At 43.9% G+C, this 20,106-nt stretch overlaps 1 protein-coding gene across 6 annotated transcripts in view; it reads left to right on the top strand.

The window, feature by feature from the left end:
- Positions 1–20,106, top strand: part of slc8a3 (solute carrier family 8 member 3) — a 520,179-nt gene that overhangs the window by 341,950 nt on the left and 158,123 nt on the right. For 5 of the 6 annotated variants that reach the window (XM_072265807.1, XM_072265815.1, XM_072265787.1 and 2 more), the window contains exon 3: positions 18,825–18,928. In XM_072265807.1, coding sequence (XP_072121908.1) covers positions 18,825–18,928 — 104 coding nt within the window. Of the gene's footprint in view, positions 1–14,616; positions 14,724–18,824; positions 18,929–20,106 lie in introns of all 6 variants that reach the window. The other variant, XM_072265834.1, reaches the window with a different exon arrangement.

Here is a 20,106-nt window from a genome sequence, read left to right as displayed (position 1 = left end):
CACTGAAGGCTCATCCATTAAATACCTTGAGGAGTTGAAGGTTAATTATTATTATGATTATGAGGACATGCAGTCCCCTTTTATTGTCATTTAGTAATGCATGCATTAGGAAATGATAAAAAATGTTTTACCAGAATGATATCATGAAAACACATGATAAACTGACTTAAAAACTAACAAAAACCACATAATTATAACATATAGTCACAACAGTGTAAAGCAATACCGTAATTTGATAAGAACAGACCATGGCACAGTAAAAGTCTCAAAATCTCTCGAAAGTCCCATCATCTCACGCAGATGGTAAACCTCCAGCACCAAGAGCTTGCCAGTGCAGCATCCTGGAAGCATCCGACCACAGTCTGACCCCGAGTCCATCCGAAAAACTCCGAGCCTCCAACCACCTATTCAACACCGAGCAACGAGCACCATCTCTGCCGAGTGCTTCGACCCCGGCCCCGGGAACAGGCGATACGCAAAGCCAAGGATTAGGGGCCTTCGTCTCCGGAGATTCTCGATCACACTGTAGCAGTGGCAGCGAAGCAGGCATTTCAGAGGTTACTCCAGATGTTCCTCTGTGCTTCTCACGGCTGTCCCCATCAAATCCGGATTGTGCACGGCCCCTAGTTAACACATATCGATACTCATCCGGAACAGCCGCGCGCACTGCGTCACGCCGCCATCTTCTCCTCCCTCCTTTCACACTGTCTGATATCTCGGAGCACCAATAGGCATCATGATGATTTTCAGGTGTCACAGAGGGAACGTGTAACATGCCTTCTACTTTTAATGCATTGAGTGCTGTACACGAAATGGAATTGAGTAAAGAAATAAGTGATAGAAAGAGAGTCAGCCATGAATGATGATGTTAAGTATAGTGGCTTGAGAAATAAACATGGGTGGGTTATGCTTTAAAACATGATCACTAAAAAGCCCATCTTTTCATGGTTTGTCATAAATTGCTCTCATGTTCACACCAATAGGTTGTTCTAAAGAGATTTGGGAATAAATTCATGGTTTAAGCTCATTTGATTGTACATTTGATAAGGCAAAACATAATGTGTAAAGAAATGTAATTTTGAGACAGTTCTATTGGAGTTTCAGAAGGTAGGTAAGTAGGTGGGCCTGATGTGTAAAGTATTAGTAAAGTCTGTTTCATTTACTCCACCATCAAGTGTTTTGTACTCAGCTTTCTCCCTTGAACCAGAAAGGCAGAGAGTTTACTGACAGTTCATTCTTAATATATAACTTCAGAGGTTAATCAAATGCACAGAGTATCTGAGCAATAGATCGATTATTGCTGACTTCACTTTGGAATACCTATAAAATCTATGAACTTGCTGCAAGTTGAAACTGCAATTTCTATTTCTATAGATCAAGTCACCTTGAAAAACTTCCAATAAACTAGTCAATGCTCTTTCAGTTGACTTAGGAGAAGGGACTGTCAATATTTAATGAATGTAATAAAATAGTCATAAAACAGCAAGAGCTTAGGAAAACATTAACTGCAGAAGGTCACAGATGAATCTATGCACTTTCGGAAGGTTTTAATCCTGGGTTACAAGAAAGGAAATACGGATCAAATCCTTAACAAATTGTAAATACAGGTCAGAGCTTATTTTGAACTGAAGAATGGAGGGCAACATTAAAAATAAAAGCGTGGAATCCAAATCAGGTCAATTGGGATTGAGGTTTATTTCAAGTTCAAGGTAAATGGTCACGTAACCATACATGAATACTAATCCTCCTTGAGGAGTCAGCAGTGGAAAGAGTGAGCAGATTCAAGTTCCTGGACGTTAACAGCTCAGAGGATCTATCCTGGGCCCAAGCCATCGATGTAGTCAGGAAGAAGGCAAGACTCTGGCTTAACTTCATTAGGAGTTTGAGGTGATTTGTCAACAGTACCTTGTACAAATTTATATAGATATACAGTCAAGAGCATTCTGACTGGTTGCATCACAATCTAGAGTGGAAGCAATGCACAGTTTCCTGAAGAGGCTCAATCAGTTCTATCACAAGCACAGCCCTCCTCAACATCAAGGATTTCTTCAAGAGGCAGTGCCTCAAGAAGGCCCTATCCATTATTTAGGACCCTCGCCATTCAGGGCATGTCTTCTTTTTATTACTACCATCAGGGAGAAGGTGTGGGAGCTCGAAGACCCACCATCACTGATTTAAGAGCACTTCTTCTCCATTCCCCATCAGATTTCTGAACAGTTCATGAGCTCACAAATTCAACCACCTTATTCCTTTTATTTATTGATGTTTTGTAATTTGTAGATTTTTATGTATTTGCATAGTACCACAACCAAGTTCATGTCATATGTTAGTGATAATAAACCTAATTCTGACTCTGAAATACCTTAAGATCTACGGTAGATAGTTGCAGTTATTGCTTCTGCTGCAGCTCCCCATTACCCTGAAAACTAATACCATTCACAATAATTTGCCTTGTGGAGGTACTGGTAGGAGTAGTGCAATGCTATGGGGCTACCAGGAGATGTGGTGTGGTGCAATGTTACTAGAAGAGTGATGTTACCAGATAATGCTACCAGTAAGAAAGAAGGTGCAGGGTGATGACATTAGCAGGAATAAGACCATAAGACCATAAGACGTAGGAGCAGAAGTAGGCCATTCGGCCTGTCAAGTCTGCTCCGCCATTCAATCCTGGGCTGATCCACTTCATCCAATCATCCCCACTCCCCTGCTTTCGTCCCATACCCGTTGATGCCCTGGCTAATCAAGAACCTATCTAACTCTGCCTTAAATACACCCAATGACTTGGCTTCCACCACCGATCGTGGCAACAAATTCCACAGACGATGCTATAGGGTATTATCAGCAGGTGGAACAGCACAGCGTAATGATGCTACCAACTACACTTGCATGCTGGGCAGCACCTATCCGTGTGCCCATTAATGTGTGAGTATTAATTCTCCTGCATCAAAGCCGAGCATCTAGAGATCTTAGACCACCTTGCCACTGGATCAGACTAGAGCTCTGTAAAGCCTGTGTGCACAGAAGCCTGTGAAAAGAAGCAATGCACAGGCAAAGAAGCAATGCACTCTTCAACATGGTTTTGGACCCAGAGTGTCAGGACCATCATAACAATTGCAGACTTGTATATCTCAAGAGCTTGATCACTTTTTTACCAATGTTGCTGTACTGAGTGATACATTTCAGGCAGGAGCTGGCCAATTTTCAAGCAGAGCAGTGACTAAACCTTCTGGAGGACACTCTAGTGCAGGACTGTCATCTTCATGAAGCCATCAGGAATTAGCTTGACTGGTGTCTTAGCAACACTGCCCAGAGTCTTGGTAAATGCCTCATGAATTTTCTGCTGTGAAGCCCATGGTGGACCAGCTGTATAGCAGAAGGTTCACAGTGCCACACAGACAAATCCCTTCAGTCGTCTTCAGCCCAATCTGTTGAAGAGTCTGCAGATGCCTCATCAGCAATGCCAGAGCTCACAGAATTGGAGTGAAAGCAAGACATTCTTCATCCCGAGAGTCCGCCTGAGAAGAATGAATTTACAACAGTATTGTTGCTGTGTGGAGGTACCAGCTGGAGTGGTAGGGTGGCAGTGACACAAGTAAGGATGGGGCTGCAGTTCAGTCATACTCTACAAGCAGAAGTAGCGTTGTGATGAAATCAGCAGGAGTGGCAGTAGATCAGCCTTTATCCCTTGGGCTTCCTAGGAAGAGAAGAATAATATTTGCAGCAGTAAGAGAGCAGAAGAGCATTTCTAGCAAGCATGACAGTTCAGTATAATGACACCAACAGGAACAATGGTGCATTTCAGTGATGGCGGCAGAGTTAATAGTGATCCTAGCAGGGGTGGGATGTGCTGTCTTCGCGAGTCATGCACCTATGGACAGTAGCAGGATATATGGTGGGTTTTGGCGATCCTGGAAAGACTAATGATGCAAGCTACTAGGAGTAATGTTCTGGTGTAGTGAAGCTAACAGCAGTAATTGCATGGGGTAATGATCTAGATGGATTCACAGTGTAGTATGGTGACAGTTAGTAGCTGCAGCAGTACAGTGTAATTACACCAGCTGGAGTAATAGTTTGGTGTTGTGCTTAGTGACTTGATCGGCCGAGAACACCTTGTCACACTCACAACACGCTGGAGGAACTCAGCAGGTCGGGCAGCATCCGTGGAAACGATGAGTCGACGTTTCGGGCCGGAACCCTTCGTCAGGACTGTAGGGGGAAGGGGCAGAGGCCCTATAAAGAAGGTGGGGGAGGGTGGGAAGGAGAAGGCTGGTAGGTTCCAGGTGAAAAACCAGTAAGGGGAACGATAAAGGGGTGGGGGAGAGGAAGCAGGGAGGTGATAGGCAGGAAAGGTGAAGAAGGAATAGGGGAAAACACAATGGGTAGTAGAAGGAGGTGGAACCATGAGGGAGGTGATGGGCAGCTGGGGGAGGGGGCAGAGTGACATAGGGATGGGGGAAGGGAGGGGGAGGGAATTACTGGAAGTTGGAGAATTCTATGTTCATACCAAGGGACTGGAGACTACCTAGATGGTATATGAGGTGTTGCTCCTCCAACCTGAGTTTAGCCTCATCATGGCAATAGAGGAGGCCGTGTATGGACATATCTGAATGGGAGTGGGAAGCAGAGTTGAAGTGGGTGGCTACTGGGAGATCCTGTCTGTTGTGGCGGATGGAGCGGAGATGCTCGACAAAGCGGTCCCTGACGAAGGGTTCCGGCCCGAAACATCGACTCATCGTTTCCACGGATGCTGCCCGACCTGCTGAGTTCCTCCAGCGTGTTGTGAGTGTTGCTTTGACCCCAGCATCTGCAGAGTATTTTGTGTTTACAAGAACACCTTGTGATTTCAGAAGCTTTGATGTCAACAAAAATCTTCTAATCCCTGGCACACCACGCTCTGTATGTCGCCTTTAACAGCTTGATGGATGTTTAGAACCGTCAACCATGCATTGAACCGAAGCAACACACCCCACTACTGAGTTATTAACGAGCCGGATAGTAATGGAAAATAGCTTTAAGGAGGAACATCCTGTTGCTAAACGCCTGCCTAGCTCTTCATGATTAGCACATAGCACAGGCGATGTCTTTGACGTCCAGTTTGGTAGCATTGACATAACGTTCACGTTATGTGCTGATTGTCACCAGTGCCTCTATTCCGCATGTTGTCAGCTGCTACTGTTACTGCCACGCTCTCAATGCCTTTCCCAGCAATACAGCTGGCGTGATCTATCCTATAAGTGATGCATGAGCTGGCTATCTTGCTGAAAACCAGTCAGCGCCTATTTAATTCAGCAAGGGAAAATGGACTTTTCCAGAAGTGAAGTGAGGTGACACCCATTTCCGGGTGGTATTACTCCAGGAATTTACCTGGATTCCAGTGAATTCTGACTGTGATTTGAGCTCAGAATCAGGTTTAATATCACTGGCACATGTTGTGAATTATGTTATTTTGTGGTAGCTGTGCTTTGCAATGCATAATAAAAAAACTATAAATGACCGTAATATATTACAAATAAATTAGATATGTAGTGCAAAAAGAAATCAAAAAAAGAAGAAAATTCAGTGAGGTAGTATGAATGGATTCATTATCTGTTCAGAAATGTGATGGTGGAGGGAAGAAGGTGTTCCTAAAGTGTTGAGTGTGTGTCCTCAAGCTGCTTCTCCTTGATGGAAGCAATGAGAAGAGAGCATGTCCTGGGCGATAGAGGGCCTTCACGATGGATGCTGCCTTTTTTGCGGCATCGCCTTTTGAAGGTGTCCTCGATGCCGGGGAAGCTGGTGCCCGTGATGGAGCTGGCTGAGTTTGCAGCTTTTTGCAGCTTGCATGTCGCAGGATTTCCGCGTCAGATATGCAATATTCTCTATGCAATTGTAATACTCCCTGAAAGGTGTGCACGTGATCAGTGAGGTCCCAGGCTGCATCCGAGGAGCAGATTAACTGAGATTGTCCGAGACCTGCCTGTGATTGTGTCATTCCTGGGGTAGCAATGTTTTCTGAATCCCACCCCAGTTAAGGCAAAATCGATTGCATCAGCACCCTAATATCCCATTGATAATATCCACAGTGCTGTGCTGTTTCTCTGCAATAATAACAAATTGCATCTCTCCATCACTCCAGTTCTATCCCTGCTCCCTAAATGAGTTCTCCTTCCTACACACAAAAGATGCAGGCTTGGCCACCAGTTCTAGACTCTAATCCACCCCTTGGTCTTTCCCACAGTCCCACAATCTCCGCAGCACCTCACAGACTTGACACATTCCTTTTCATTCTCCATGGTGTTCGAAGATCAGTGGCTCGTGCCTCAGGCTTCATGGAAGTTTGTGGCAGCAGATCAGCCAACAATATAGAAACATAGAAACATAGAAAATAGGTGCAGGAGTAGGCCATTCGGCCCTTCGAGCCTGCACCGCCATTTATTATGATCATGGCTGATCATCCAACTCAGAACACCGCCCCAGCCTTCCCTCCATACCCCCTGACCCCCGTAGCCACAAGGGCCACATCTAACTCCCTCTTAAATATAGCCAATGAACTGGCCTCAACTGTTTACTGTGGCAGAGAATTCCACAGATTCACCACTCTCTGAATGATGATGGTCAGTGCACTGCGTCATCACTGAGTGGTGAGCCCTTTGGTAAACCAGTGTGTCAACTCCCTTTTCCACATTTGCTCGTTCACCAACAATGATGAGGTAGCATTAGAATGGAAGTAGTTCTCAGCAGGTAATGTACTGTCTGTGCTAGTTTATGTGTGTGTGTGTGTGTGTACAACGTGCACGAGGCAGATGAAAGTAAGCGTTTAATAAATCTATTACTTTTTTCAAACACACAACTTCCAGCTAGAAAAGTGCAAATAAAGTCTGTGAGCGTTATACATACAGTAAGTCAGGGCTGTGGTGGTAACGTATTGCTGTCACAAGACTATGTTGAGTCATCACAGCTGTGACTAATCTACTGTAGTTCTTGCAGCTGGGAGCTGACGTGACTCCAAGTGGCATCAGAGAAGCTTCAAGGAAGCCCAGGCTGGGTCCCAGGTGGGAAGAGGAGGAGCAGGCAGCCACTTAAGCCTCTAAGAAGGGAAGTGAGAGGGCCTGATTCAGATACACAAGGGTCTTCCGAGTTGTTGAATTTCACTCTGAGAACAACATTTGTTTGATATGAAAATGCTACCCTCTGCACAATGCCTATCGTTCAGTTTAGTAGCAAGACCAGGCCAATACGTTGTGTAAATATTGGGGGAATAGCATCAAAGTTCAAAGTAAAATTTATTATTGGAGTACATACATGTCACCACAGACAACCCTGAGATTCTTTTTCTGTAGGCATACTTAACAAATCTATAGAACAGTAACTGAACAGAATCTGTAAACTATAAACATCAGGAACAGTAAACAATCTGTGCAAATGTAGTTAATAAATAAATAGCAATAAATAAAAAGCATGTAATAATAAGATAAAAGAGTCCTAAGTGAGTGTAGTAATCCCCTTTGGTTCAAGAGCCTGATGGTTGAGGACAGTCACTGTTTTTGAATGCGGTGGTGTGACTCCTGAAGCTCTTGTATCTTCCATCTGATGGCAGCAGTGAGAAAAGAGCATGGCCTGGGTGGATGAAGATTGCTGTTTTCTTACTGCAATGTTCCATGTAGATGCGCTCAATGGTTGGGAGGGTTTTACCCCGATGTACTGGGCCGAATCCACTACTTTATGTAGGATTTTCCGCTTAAAGGCATTGGTGTTCTGTTACCAGACCATAATGCAACCAGTCAGCAAACTTTCCACCACACACCTGGAGGAGTTTGCTGAAGTTTTACATGACATGCTGAATCTCCACAGACTCCTGAGGAAGCAGAGGCACTCTTGTGCTTTCTCCTCAATTATATTTATATGATGGGTCAAAACGGGTCCTCTGAGATAGTGACACCCAGGAATTTAAAGTTACTGACCCTCTCCACCTCTGATCCTCCAGTGATTACTGGCTCATGGACCTCAGGTTTCCCCTCTCTTGAAGTCTCCATCAGTTCCCTGGTCCTTTTGACATTGAGTGAGAGGTTGTTGTTATTACACCACTCAGCCAAATTTTCAGTCCCTCTCCTGTATACTGATTCATCACTGCCTTTGATACAGCCCACAACAGTGGTGTATCACCAGCAAACTTGTATATGGTGTTGGAACTGTACTTAGCCATACAGTCATAGGTGTAAAACGAGTAGAGCAGGGGGCTAAGTACACATCCATAAAATGGATCAGAACCCCAGAGGAATCTGGTGAAAGACTGCCCATGTAATGATAAACAGGCAATTATTTATCATGCTTCTCAATTGTTTATAATGACCACCGCGGAAAGATTTTGTCATTATTGTACCTGTGTGCATTTGCCACCAGATTAATTAGGTAATACAATCCCCACCTCTTACACAACAGTGAGTGCGTGTGTAAGTACGATTGGGTAATACAATCCCCACCTCTTACACAACAGTGAGTGTGTGTGTAAGTACGATTGGGTAATACAATCCCCACCTCTTACACAACAGTGAGTGTGTGTGTAAATATGATTAGGTAATACAATCCCCACCTCTTACACAACAGTGAGTGTTGTGTAAATATGATTAGGTAATGCAATCCCTACCTCTTACTTGTGTCCAAGTATAATTTGCACTGACCAGTTTCAATGTGTGAACAATGATTTTGAGGTAGTGTAATATTTTACAGCACAATTACACATCTGCCTCGGGGAAAATACATTCTGCATTTGTAAGAGGGAAATTGTGAGAGAAATAAGTTTTGTCAGTCAGTCAGTCAGTGGGTGCCGTCCCGAATCCAGGGTTGGCGGCTATGCACCTCCATCTTCTTCGATCTTGCGACAGCACCAAGTACAGCCTCTCCTCCAGCTTGTTCTTGCTGGCTGCCTTGGCACCACCTGCAGCCGCCCCCGCCGAGCTCGAGCCCGAGGCCGTATCGGCCTCCAGCCGCGGCCGCTTCTTCGAGCTTGGCCCTTCCTTAGACGGAGGCCTTGGGCAGGTCCAGGCACACGGTGCAGCGCCCAAGCTCATCATGTCTCTACTAACTAGGTGCATAGCATACGATTTGTAGATACGTGGGGAGGCTTTAATCTCTTCCACGGAAGATGGCCGTCGGCTCATAAGGAGCTCATCCGCCCTTTGTCAGGTCTTGTTTTTCTTCAGTCCTGCTGGGTGTCCTCACACCCTCCTCACCAGACTAAGTCCGGTGGGGGACCCGGCCCAAATTGCCAAGTTTTGACAACATAGGAAATTAATAGTAAATAGAAAGGTATAGTTTGTCCTACCACCTGTTTCCTACCTTGCTTTGGTGGGCTTCTGTGTTTTTCCTCACAGCTGTTGTTCCTTTGGAGACGTCAGCTTTCGTAGCTGGCACCGCGGTATTTCAACCAAAACTCAAGGGAGGGATTTGACTGTACTTAATACTTTATATTGGAACAAGTAATGGGACTTAGGGCAGATAAATTTCCAGGATCTAATGGCTTACACCTCAGAGTGCTTAAAGGAATAGGTTGCAAATTTATAGTCTCATGAGTAGCTTTCCAGGGTTCACGGAAGCTTGGTACATTTGAGGTACCAGCTTTCACGCAGGCAGCTTTGTAGAGAACTGAATCCTAGTTGCAGTGTGCCAGCCAGTGGATCCCTAACATTAGCATCAGCGCTTCACCACATGAAGTCAGAACCAAGCAGAGGCAGTGAACTTGATCTCCAATTCTGCTGCAGGAACCAAGAATACGCAGGCAATTGTCACATCCTGGGCCGAGTGGATAGATGCATTTGATATTTAGCTTCTCATATTTATGCCGGTCGTGGCTGGAGAACCCTCTCTTATGATTTGGTCTGGCAGCCCTGACAGTTGGACAAAGTGCTGGTTAGTTGCTGTCAAGAGAGTATGACGGCAGTTTGTGACAGAGCCTCAGGATCCACTACCATAGACCGGGTCATTAATGGCAGACTGTTCCACCTCCTAGGGCATCCATAGAAATAAGACTTGGAGGATATTTTGGGCCAATTTCAGCACAAAAACTAAGTGTGGCCTCAGGAATAAAGGAACAGACAAATGCAATCTGCTCCAGAAGTGAAATCCGAAGCCTAGCAGGTGCTCTGGCATACGCGAGAGGTGGCATCGTTGTGATACGTAGCATTCAGTCCACAAAATGTATTTTAGAGACAAACGGAACACATCTCTCTGACCAGATTCGTTTTGTGCAAGTAACACTTCTGACTTCCAATTGACTGCAGTTCGGAAGGCAGCTGAAAACTTTGAGGAATAATGAAGTATTGGGTAGATATCTATTCCTGGGTACAATCTGGAATCCGATCTCAGGCTTATTCTACTGCAGAGGCAGTAACATGCTGTGACCCAAAAGGAGGTTAAAAAGATAAATTCACCCAGATTGTGGAGAGTAATGAATAGGTCAATAGCAGCTTACAATGGGACAGTAAGTCTTCCGGTTCTGTGTAGCAACACAGTCCACATACTTATGTGGAGCCATGGTACTGCAGTAAAGAGTGGATATGGTGCACAGAAAACACCCTTATTTATGGTGTTGCTTTATATTAGCTTTTATTTATTCCTTCATTATTCCTAATCCCTCTGTGAATTTATCTTTCTGCCTCCTTTATATGATTTCTCAGCTCTGCCCTTTCTGTAGTACAATAAATCCCTGCTGTAAGATCAACGGCTTCAGTTTAATAAAATATGAAATATGTTGATCTCCAGATTTCAGCTTTCAGCAAATAAAATCATTCCAGTAAATCACTACATACATATCATTTGATGGAAATTAATGTATAGTTTTACTATCTAAACTGAGGGGTCAGTATTGGATTGGATTTCTGGTTTTCTCCTTTATCTTCATTTGGCATGCCATCATTGAACTGGCTGATTAGACTTGTCCAAACCAATTTTACAAATATCCCCATCCAGGTCCTCTAGTAAACAATCTCTATGACTAGCAGATGACACTTAGCAATATCACCATCAAAGAATGTTCAACAAACTTTCGTCTTGTCAAACACCATTTGCAGAGCGGCCACTGGAAAATTCTATTGCATCGTGTGAAAATGCAATCATCTCATCAATGCTGTCATGTTTACGTTCCCAAGTGCCAAGTTCCACCCTTCTATGGATATTGATGTTGTTCCTCCTCAACCCGAAATCAGAAAGGAATGGCGTCTTAGCTTATTCCACTGCTCAGAGTACCTAGGAGATTCACCAGGATGTTACCTGGGATGGGGTGTTTCAGTTATGAGGAAAGGCAAGATGGGTTAAGTTTGTTTTCCTTAAAGCAGATTAGGCTGATGGGAGACTTAGTTGATGATTACAAGATGATAAGGTGCAGAGATAGTGCTGATGGTAAGAAACTTTCAGTTTAGTGGAGATGTCTAAAATCAGGGAAGGGGTACTTGGCTTGGATGGGATCTCAGGAAGCCTTTTTTCATTCATAGGGTAGTTATGAATCTGCAGCACACTGCGTGAAGGAGTGATGGAGACAGGGACTCTCACAACATGTAAGAAGTAGCTGGACTACCACTCTAATCACCTGGACGATGGCCTTGGGACAGTGTTGGAAGATTGCATTAGAATGGGAAGTACTTGATGATCAGCATGTATATAGTGGGCCAGAAGGCCTGTTGCTATACTCTATAACCTGATAATCATGTCTTTAGCTGCACTGGCAACATGACTGGATGAGATTTGACAATATTCAACAAACATTAGACCTTTCACCATTATTTCAAGCTGGCTGTCGATATCTATTACAAAAAGATAAGAAAAACATAACATCTTCTGGTAAGATGGAGGCGTGCTCAGACACAGTGGCTTCTACAGGGCCAACCAAAAGTAGTATTGTCTTTCTAAAATATATTTTTTATGATTGCAAGACCCTGCCGGACATTAAGAACTTAAGGTACCTCAGGTGTGCCCTGTCAGTTCATTGGCTGAGAAGCTGAAGGAACTGGACGGTGCAGATTGTACTGCTGCCAGCGTCAGAGTGGATCACAAAGGAGGTGTGCAGTTTAACAGTGAGTGATCGTCCTGGTCGCTTTCCTAGTGACACTGTTGGATGTCGGTGGTGTGGAATGCTGGAAGTCCGATTCACTGGTTTATTGGTAAACGGTGGCAGGGGGTGGGGGGGAGCGGACAACGGCAAAGCTTCAACAGGCTGGAGTTGGTGCTGCCCTCTAGTGTTCACTCGGCAGAAGACAAGGAGTATTTGTGCCTGGTGCTGCAAATGACTGTTGGTTCTGTGTTTTGCACGTTGCCCCAGGTTACCACTGTTTCGTTTGACTGTATTCATGTATGGCTGCATGACAACTAAACTTGACTTGAAAACAGCAGTATCCCCTATAAAATAGGTGGAAGAATAGGTTAAAACAGCAGTATGTTTGTCTTTTGAGATCCTGGTAGTAAACAGGCTCGCATGTGATCTTAGATGTAAGCGTGCTTTGTCAAAGAAACTTTGATTCCTATCTCCTGATATCTGTAGGCTGTACAAACTGCCCACAGATTGGCAATTTGAGAAGGAAGATTGGTGTGCAATGTGGAAAAAAAAAGGTCAAAACAGTTTAGTAAGAGTGTGACGTGAAGTTCTTGCTGAAAAGTTAGTTTCTTAAGTCACAGTGGAGAGCATTGTGCATCCAATCCTGGGTACAAAGCAAAGCTGGGAAACGCTGGGAGCAATGAGTGTACAGCAAGAGCATTGTAAATCCTTCATATGGGATAAACAGACCCATTGGCTCTCTGGTGTCTACAACATTTGTTGCTCTCAAGCCAACAGGTTGCTTCTTGGATAGTGTTGACAGGTAGGGGGCACCTTCCTCAGCCCTTCTCCACCTGCCTTGAGTTGCAATAACATGACACTATAATTACACGCTGTCAGTTCCTGGCAGCTCAGTCCACCCTGTCAATAAATATCTCAGGAGTTACTGGTGAAGGAATCCTCCTGGAAGTGTCATGTCAGCTCACTGCTGAAAAGGGAGAACAGCCACCCCCAGCTGTTAAATTAGCTTATTGCATACTTTTATAGCAACAAGAAACTCTTAACCATAATCTAGTCTCATGTTGCCAGTACAGTTAGGAACAAGATTAGTCTCTACAAATGCTAAACAGCCCATATAGATATACTTCTCTTCTTTCCAAGAGTATATGTGCTGAGATCCAGCTTTGACCAATGAATGGATTGGTTACTTTTCTGTTATTTTTAATGTTAATTATAAATCAGTAATTAAGTTTTTTATTTTGTATACCAAATTTCATTTTTTTTAATACAAAAGTACTGGCATGCTATGATACTTCTCTGTAATGCAGGGAGCTATAATTTCTGGCCCCTTTGTTTTCCCTGGAATTCTTTCATTCCAAATGCCGATCTTTACACACAGTGGCATTGAGAATGAAAGAGTTCCGGAGAAAACAAAGGGGCTGGCAATTACTGTTTCCTGTTTCCTGACACCACAATTCGGATGGCCGTTACATTGCCAAATTGGTACATCCACGCTTTTGCTTCCTGTCAAGGGCACTAATTTGCAGTCAGAATTAAGGCCATGGTAGATGTAGAAGTAAGGAACCTTGCAGCTATTCAATCTTGCTCCATTTACAAATGGTGTAAACTTCCTGACAGTATTGCCTTGTTATTCAGAAGGAACCCTGCTTTACAATGATGTAACTCCTCCATGCAAATTGTAAATAATGTTGAAGAATAATTAAAAGCCTCAAATTTGATTGTGATTAAATCTGTGATGACATAGAGCAGTTTTTTTTATGATTTTGGTCCAACATAACAAGCTAGATGTGGGGGGAAAACAGGACAGAGGCCTTGAACTGTTATAAATGTATGCTGCAAATTCAGTGAGATTTTAGTGATTTCTGATTTCATCGAAACCTGATCAAACTCCAGTCTGGTAATTAACACCTCTTCTGTGGATATTTTTGTGTAATAAAGGGAATCTATGGCAGAAGTTAACATTTGCAAAATGAAATTACCTTATTATTTCAAGTAATAAAATGCATGAAAACATTGGGATAGCATATTTTTATTTTATTTCAAATTTTTATTTTTACTTTTTTTAACTGAAGTGAAATTTATCAGAGTGAATAAATACGTCAGCTTTTATCTTGTGTCAGCCGCAACCTCTGAGAGCCATTCTAGTGATTGCTGTGTTGAGTTGTGTGTGTTCTGAATCACTGGCACCTTTACCATTATTACCCTGAAGAAGCTTCATGTCATTGTAATAAACGTGTTAGTATGAAACTCCTTTGGCGTCTTAACACGGATCTGAGCTTACATAGTTTTTGACATTTAAAGCAGCCAGCAGGGCTATTTCATCCAGTCACTTTACCGCAATGGTTAATAATACACAAAATGCATCCAATTACCAGGGTGAAGCTTTCCAAGTTTTGTATGTTATTTATCCACAGGTGTAGTGCACCTCCTCCCCAGCAATGCAATCTCTGCTCTGCAGTATTAACAAACTGCCCTTGTTGGGCAGTGCTCATCCATCGCTGCACCCACAGTCCCACCCTCTCCCTGCCCACCCTTTGCCTCCCTCCCCTGCTTCCTTTCCCTTCCCTTGTGACATTATTGTTTTTCATTTGCAGCAAAAGAGCTCAGATCAAAATAATTGATGATGAGGAGTATGAGAAAAACAAGAATTTCTTCTTTGAGCTGAAGGAGCCACGCATGGTGGATATGAGTTTACAGAAAGGTGGAGTACTCACCAGAATGAGCCCCTACTGAAGGCCTTCCTCTCTCCTTTCTTTCCCCTTTGTCTCATTTCATCCCTCCTCTTCTCTTTTGTCTTGTTTGAATGCTTGATTCCCAAGAGACACTTAACACTGGGGCCCTCCCCGCAGTCAGATTGGTGATGTGCCACCCATTTCAGTCTTGGCTTGTTAGTGAGTTGCTAATCAGGCCCATCTCCATGGCTGCAGTAACCTGCCACCCCCAAGCCCCTGTTCTTGACATCCTGCCCCTTCCTGCTGCTAACAGCTAGTATCCTAGCAGCCTGTGGAACACATGAGGACAGGTCTGGTTGTGTGCTAAGTAACATGCTCTCTTGTTATACCCGGACTGCTTTGACTGGTGTGGGGAGTCCATTCCATGACTTCTCCAAAATGAATTCTACAGAGAAGCTAGTGAGGAAGAGCTACCAATTACTTGTGCAGTATGTACATTATATGTTGCGAATTGTGACTTTCAGCTCTGGGAGAGGTGATGTATGAATGTAGGTGAGCCACATTTGTTATGCGAAGCTCACCATTCATTGGTAGCACTGTATTTCATAGAGGCACATGGCCTTGGTGGCGAAGATATGGCATGAAATGAAGTCTCTGCCCGCCCCTCCCCCCCAATATTCAGTAAAAACAGAATTCTCTCAACTATGCAATATCAGGCAACAAACGCTCATAATAAATTCAAAAGGAGTATACTGATGAAGAATCTTATCTCAAGAAGTATTGAGTCGGCCCTTGCAGGCATCACCACCTTGCTCGGAATCGGCACCTGTATTCTGCCACAGGAACAAATTACCTGGCCCCAGTGTAGGTGATCTCCTTAGACTAGAAGTATCACAGAATCCATCAATAAATTCCGGAAGGCTGCACACACTCTGGTGACTCCATGAAAAGGTTCCATGCCCTAAACTCTCTGGAAAACTGCTACATCTTCCCACCTCCTTCTGACTATTGTAAAAAGACATGAGCAACTTTTAATAGTGTTTAAAAAATCACTGTGCCATTCAGAGGCATCTGAAAAGAATTGAGTTGAACCAAGTAATTTAATAAAAGATAAACATGATTTTAAAGTTGAATAATGAATCAAAAACACCAAATTTAAAGTGTTAAAATATTCCAAATTCTGTGCGATTTTAAACTGCTGATTAGACAACAGAGAGGGAGGAATAGTTAAAAGGTAGGGCTATTGAGGAATTGTGAAATAAAACCCGAGAGAGCTGCAATTACTCAGCTGATCATGCAGGTTCAGTGGAGCAAGGGACAGAGTTAACTTTTTAGATCTTTAATCTTGCATCGGAACAGGAAAAAAATTGAAGTCTAGTATTTGTACTAATATTTATTTGTAGTGAGAGGTAAAGTGCAGTAACAGGCCTCTCTGGCCCAACAAGCCCACACTGCTCAATTACAATGAAGTGATCAATTAACCTACTAACCCCTAAGTCTGTGGGAGGAAGCTGGAGCATCAAGAAGAAACCCATATGGGCAAAACTGTTACATACAACAGCGTGAACGGAACCTGAGTCACTGGCTCTGTATAGCCTTACGCTAACCGCTACACTCCTGTGCTGCCCAGATGCGTGAAGTTACAGGGAAGAGGGAGATGTGGAGAGAAGAAAGGGAATGTCAGTGGAAGGGTGGGGACTGAGGGAGACTAAATGCCACAAGTGATGGTGGTGCTGGCTGCCAGAAGGTGCTGAAGGCTTGTTCAACATAGTTGATCTGTCTGGAGATGTAAATAGAAGATGACAGAAATCCCATCAGGGAGAAGAGCAGATCCTCTTCAGAGGGCTATTCAGGGGAACTCAGTAAGTTCTGGATGGCTGCAATTACCCACACTTTCCCCAATATTGTTCTAACAACTGAGAGTGAGCAGATATGGGACACACCTTCCTCTCTCCACCTCAACAGAACTCCAAAAGCACTGTTGCAATACCGCCTGATTGGCAAAGCAGAGCAGTAATTGCCACTGCAACACAGAGAGAATGCTCACTCTCAGGAGTTCAGGCTGTATCTGGGGAAGTGAAAAGACAGTTGAAGTTTCAGGCTGAGAACCTTCTTCAGAATTAAGAAGGAAGGGGGAAGATGCCAGAATAAAAAGGTGGGGGGGGGGGGGGGAAGAAGCGAAAATGAAAGTGATAGGTGAATCCAGGTGGATGGGAAAGATCCAAGGCTGGAGGGGAAGGAATTTGATAGGAGAGGAGAGTGGACCGTAGGAGAAAGGGACCCAGGAGGAAATAATAGGCAGGGAAGAAGAAGTAAAAGGTCAAGAGTGGGGAATGAAAGAAGGGGGTGGAAATTGGTTTACCAGAAGCAGAAATCGATATGTCATGCCATGGCACAGGAGGAGGCCTTGGACCAACGTGTCAGAACAGGAATGGGAATCGGAATTAAAATGTTTGGCCGCCAGGAAGTCCCGCTTGTGGTGGATGGTGTGGGGGTGCTCGATGAAGCGCTCCCCCAATTTACGGGTCTCACCAGTGTAGAGGAGGCCACATCGGGAGTACCGGACACAATAGACAACCCCAGCAGCTTCGCAGGTGAAGTGTCGCCTCACCTGGAAGGACTGTTTGGGGCCCTGAATGGTCGTGAGGGAGCTGGTGTAGGGGCAGGTGTAGCACTTAGGCCGCTGGCTGACACAAGTGCCAGGAAGGACAAACGGACAAAGGAATCGCAGAGGCAGCGATTCTTGTGGAAGGCGGAGGGAGTGGGGGGAGGTAAGGATATGTTTTGTGGTAGGATCCCTTTGGATTCTACCACCGCTGCCTCACAGCTCTGGAGACCTGGATTCGACTCCAACACCAGGTGTCATCTGCGTAGAGTCTGCAAATTCTCTGAGAAACCAGTGAGTTTCTTCTAGCTCCTGTTTCCTCCCACCCCTCAAAGATGTACAGGCATGTTAATTGTCCGGTGTAAGTAGCCACCAGTGTAGGCACAGACAAAGGAGTGAAAGGGGAGTTGATGGGCAAGTGTAAGAGGAAGACATTGCAAGAGTATTCTGGGAAATAAGGAGGGGAATGTGACTAATGGGATTGCTCCCCTGGGAGCTGGCATTGAGCAATCGGCCCTTTATGTGTCATTACAAATATAAATGGTGGTGCTTTTTAACATGAATAACTCAAGTTCTGAAAATCGAATTACCTCACAATCCACGCAATCTGCCAATAAATTAATTAGCAAACTGGGATCCATCACCTTTAGAAAGAAGATTAAGGTCTTTACAAAGTGGAAAAAGGCAGCAAACAAATTTGGTTGTCTGGTGGTTATGTTACTGGTTCAGCAAGTTAAACTCCATAAGTAATAATCCATATAATACAAATTTAATTCTCATTATAGAAGTTGTTTGAACTTGGTTAGAACAGTTGTATAAGCAAGCTGGTTCACTAAAATGAGAAGGGAAATGTTTACTTTTCTAGTCTACATCGGGCCCCAATCGCACACCAAATGGTCGTCTTCAGTTGTTCCCAAGGAGGTCTAGCAAGCGACCCATCAGTCAGGATTTCAATGCCTATTGTCTGCCAGCTGAAGCTTGCCTAAACCTGGCCTAGAATTTGACTTGCTGCATAAGGCTTTCAAAGCAAAGGACGTGACAATGAAAGGATATCACGTGTGCTGGGAACCTGTCCTTTCAACCTATCTTTGCATTGCCTATAGACTACAGTGACTGGCATTCTTAACGTGTCAGGTGCAACCAGCCTGTTTTACATGTAGTGCAACACGATTTCACCAGGACACTGCAGCAGTAAAGGCATTCTAAATAAAGACCCTATGTTTTTTAAAATGTGATTATATTGACTTCAGCATAGAAGAACTGAAGGGTTTGGCAGGTTACATGAGCTCTGTCTTTACCACTGCCTGTTAGGTAGTGGGAGGGTGGGGTGTGGAACAAGGTCCAAATGTAGCTTTATTCAGCCTCCTAATAGGCCAAGAAAATGGTGGCATGTGACACCACTATGGTTGCACTATAGGCCCTTCACTAATCAGCAAGCAAGTTTGCAATTAAAAGTAAGTTGCATGTCTGACTGCAGTGGTTTTCGAGCAACCCATTGTACATTTTCTCTCTTATATCCTTACAGGAAAACCATAAGCGTTAAAATAAATGATGATGAGGAATACGAAAAGCAGGAACATTTCTTCATTGTGCTTGGTGAACCGAAATGGATGAAACGCGGAATATCAGGTGTGAGATCCTGAGATGTAACGGCTTTTTTTTTGAGAAAATCTATTACTTTTCCTCCTGTATTCCCGCTCTCACCCTGTTTCGGTCATCTATGCCTAGTGCTTTTTTTGGTTTCTCTCCCAGATCATGTGCACTGCATTTTCTCGGCCTGGTCTAGTACTTGCATATAACATCTTGTTGACGCAAACCGTGCGATGGAACTGGGATACCGAGGCAATGCACGTGACTTCATTTTCCTGTATTCAGCTTAATCCTCTTGCTATTTTATTCATCATCTTTTTTTTTGTTTGGAAAAAATAATACATTACTTAAAAATTGGCATCTTGGAAGGATGCTTTCCAGGCAGTCAGTCATACACTTTCATTACTAAGGACACAGCAGCCCCTTTGTTTGAATGGCAAAGAATGTTTTTCAAATACCCTTAATGCGCGTGTGTGTGTATGCGTGTGCGTGTGTATGCGTGTGCGTGTGAGTGTGAATAAGGCTGGAAAGAATGGGTCAACTCCAGCTGAATCCCAGGCACAAAGTAGCAGACGGTTTATTGTCTTAGTTTGCTTCTATTAATCAAATGCATTTCTCCATTTTATATACCTTTTAAGTTACTCCATTTATCTTGATATATATTTGTCCTGTCTCCATCCTACCCATCCTGTCTCACATCCCAGCCCTCCTCTCTCATGGAGAGATAAGGAAAGTCAAAGTTATTCTCCTTGGACCAAGGAAGATTAAGTGATGGTTAAAAGAGATGCTCGAAATGATGAGGGGCTTTGGTGAGTCACAGTGACTATAGGCAGGAGCATTGGACATAGACTTAAGGTGACTGAGACGTAAGAGTCAAGTGGGAGATGATTCTTCTGTTCCAACGGTGGTTAGTTATATTATAAAACTTAACAGGTGATAGAGGCAGGTTTAATATAATTTTTGAAAGGGAAGTGCTTTAGTATTGAAGAGGCAAAGTTTGAAGGGGTTTGAGAACAAGAGAGGAGATTGGGACCAGTTGGCTTCAAAAAGCAACACGAATTCCCTCTATGAGCCGGGTACATCCTCATGCTGAGCATTTCCCAGTGACTATCAATCGGCCCTTCAAGTGACATTGCTACAGAGCCTGGTCTGGTCTTAGATCCATGTCCAGAGAGATTCCAGTCTAATTTGCCTCCATGCTCCACTTCCCTTTCTAC

The sequence above is a fragment of the Mobula birostris genome, chromosome 1 (assembly GCF_030028105.1).
Source record: "Mobula birostris isolate sMobBir1 chromosome 1, sMobBir1.hap1, whole genome shotgun sequence".
NCBI lineage: Eukaryota > Metazoa > Chordata > Chondrichthyes > Myliobatiformes > Myliobatidae > Mobula > Mobula birostris.
The sequence above is the reverse complement of the archived record's forward strand: the minus strand, read 5'-3'. Positions and strand labels throughout refer to the sequence as shown.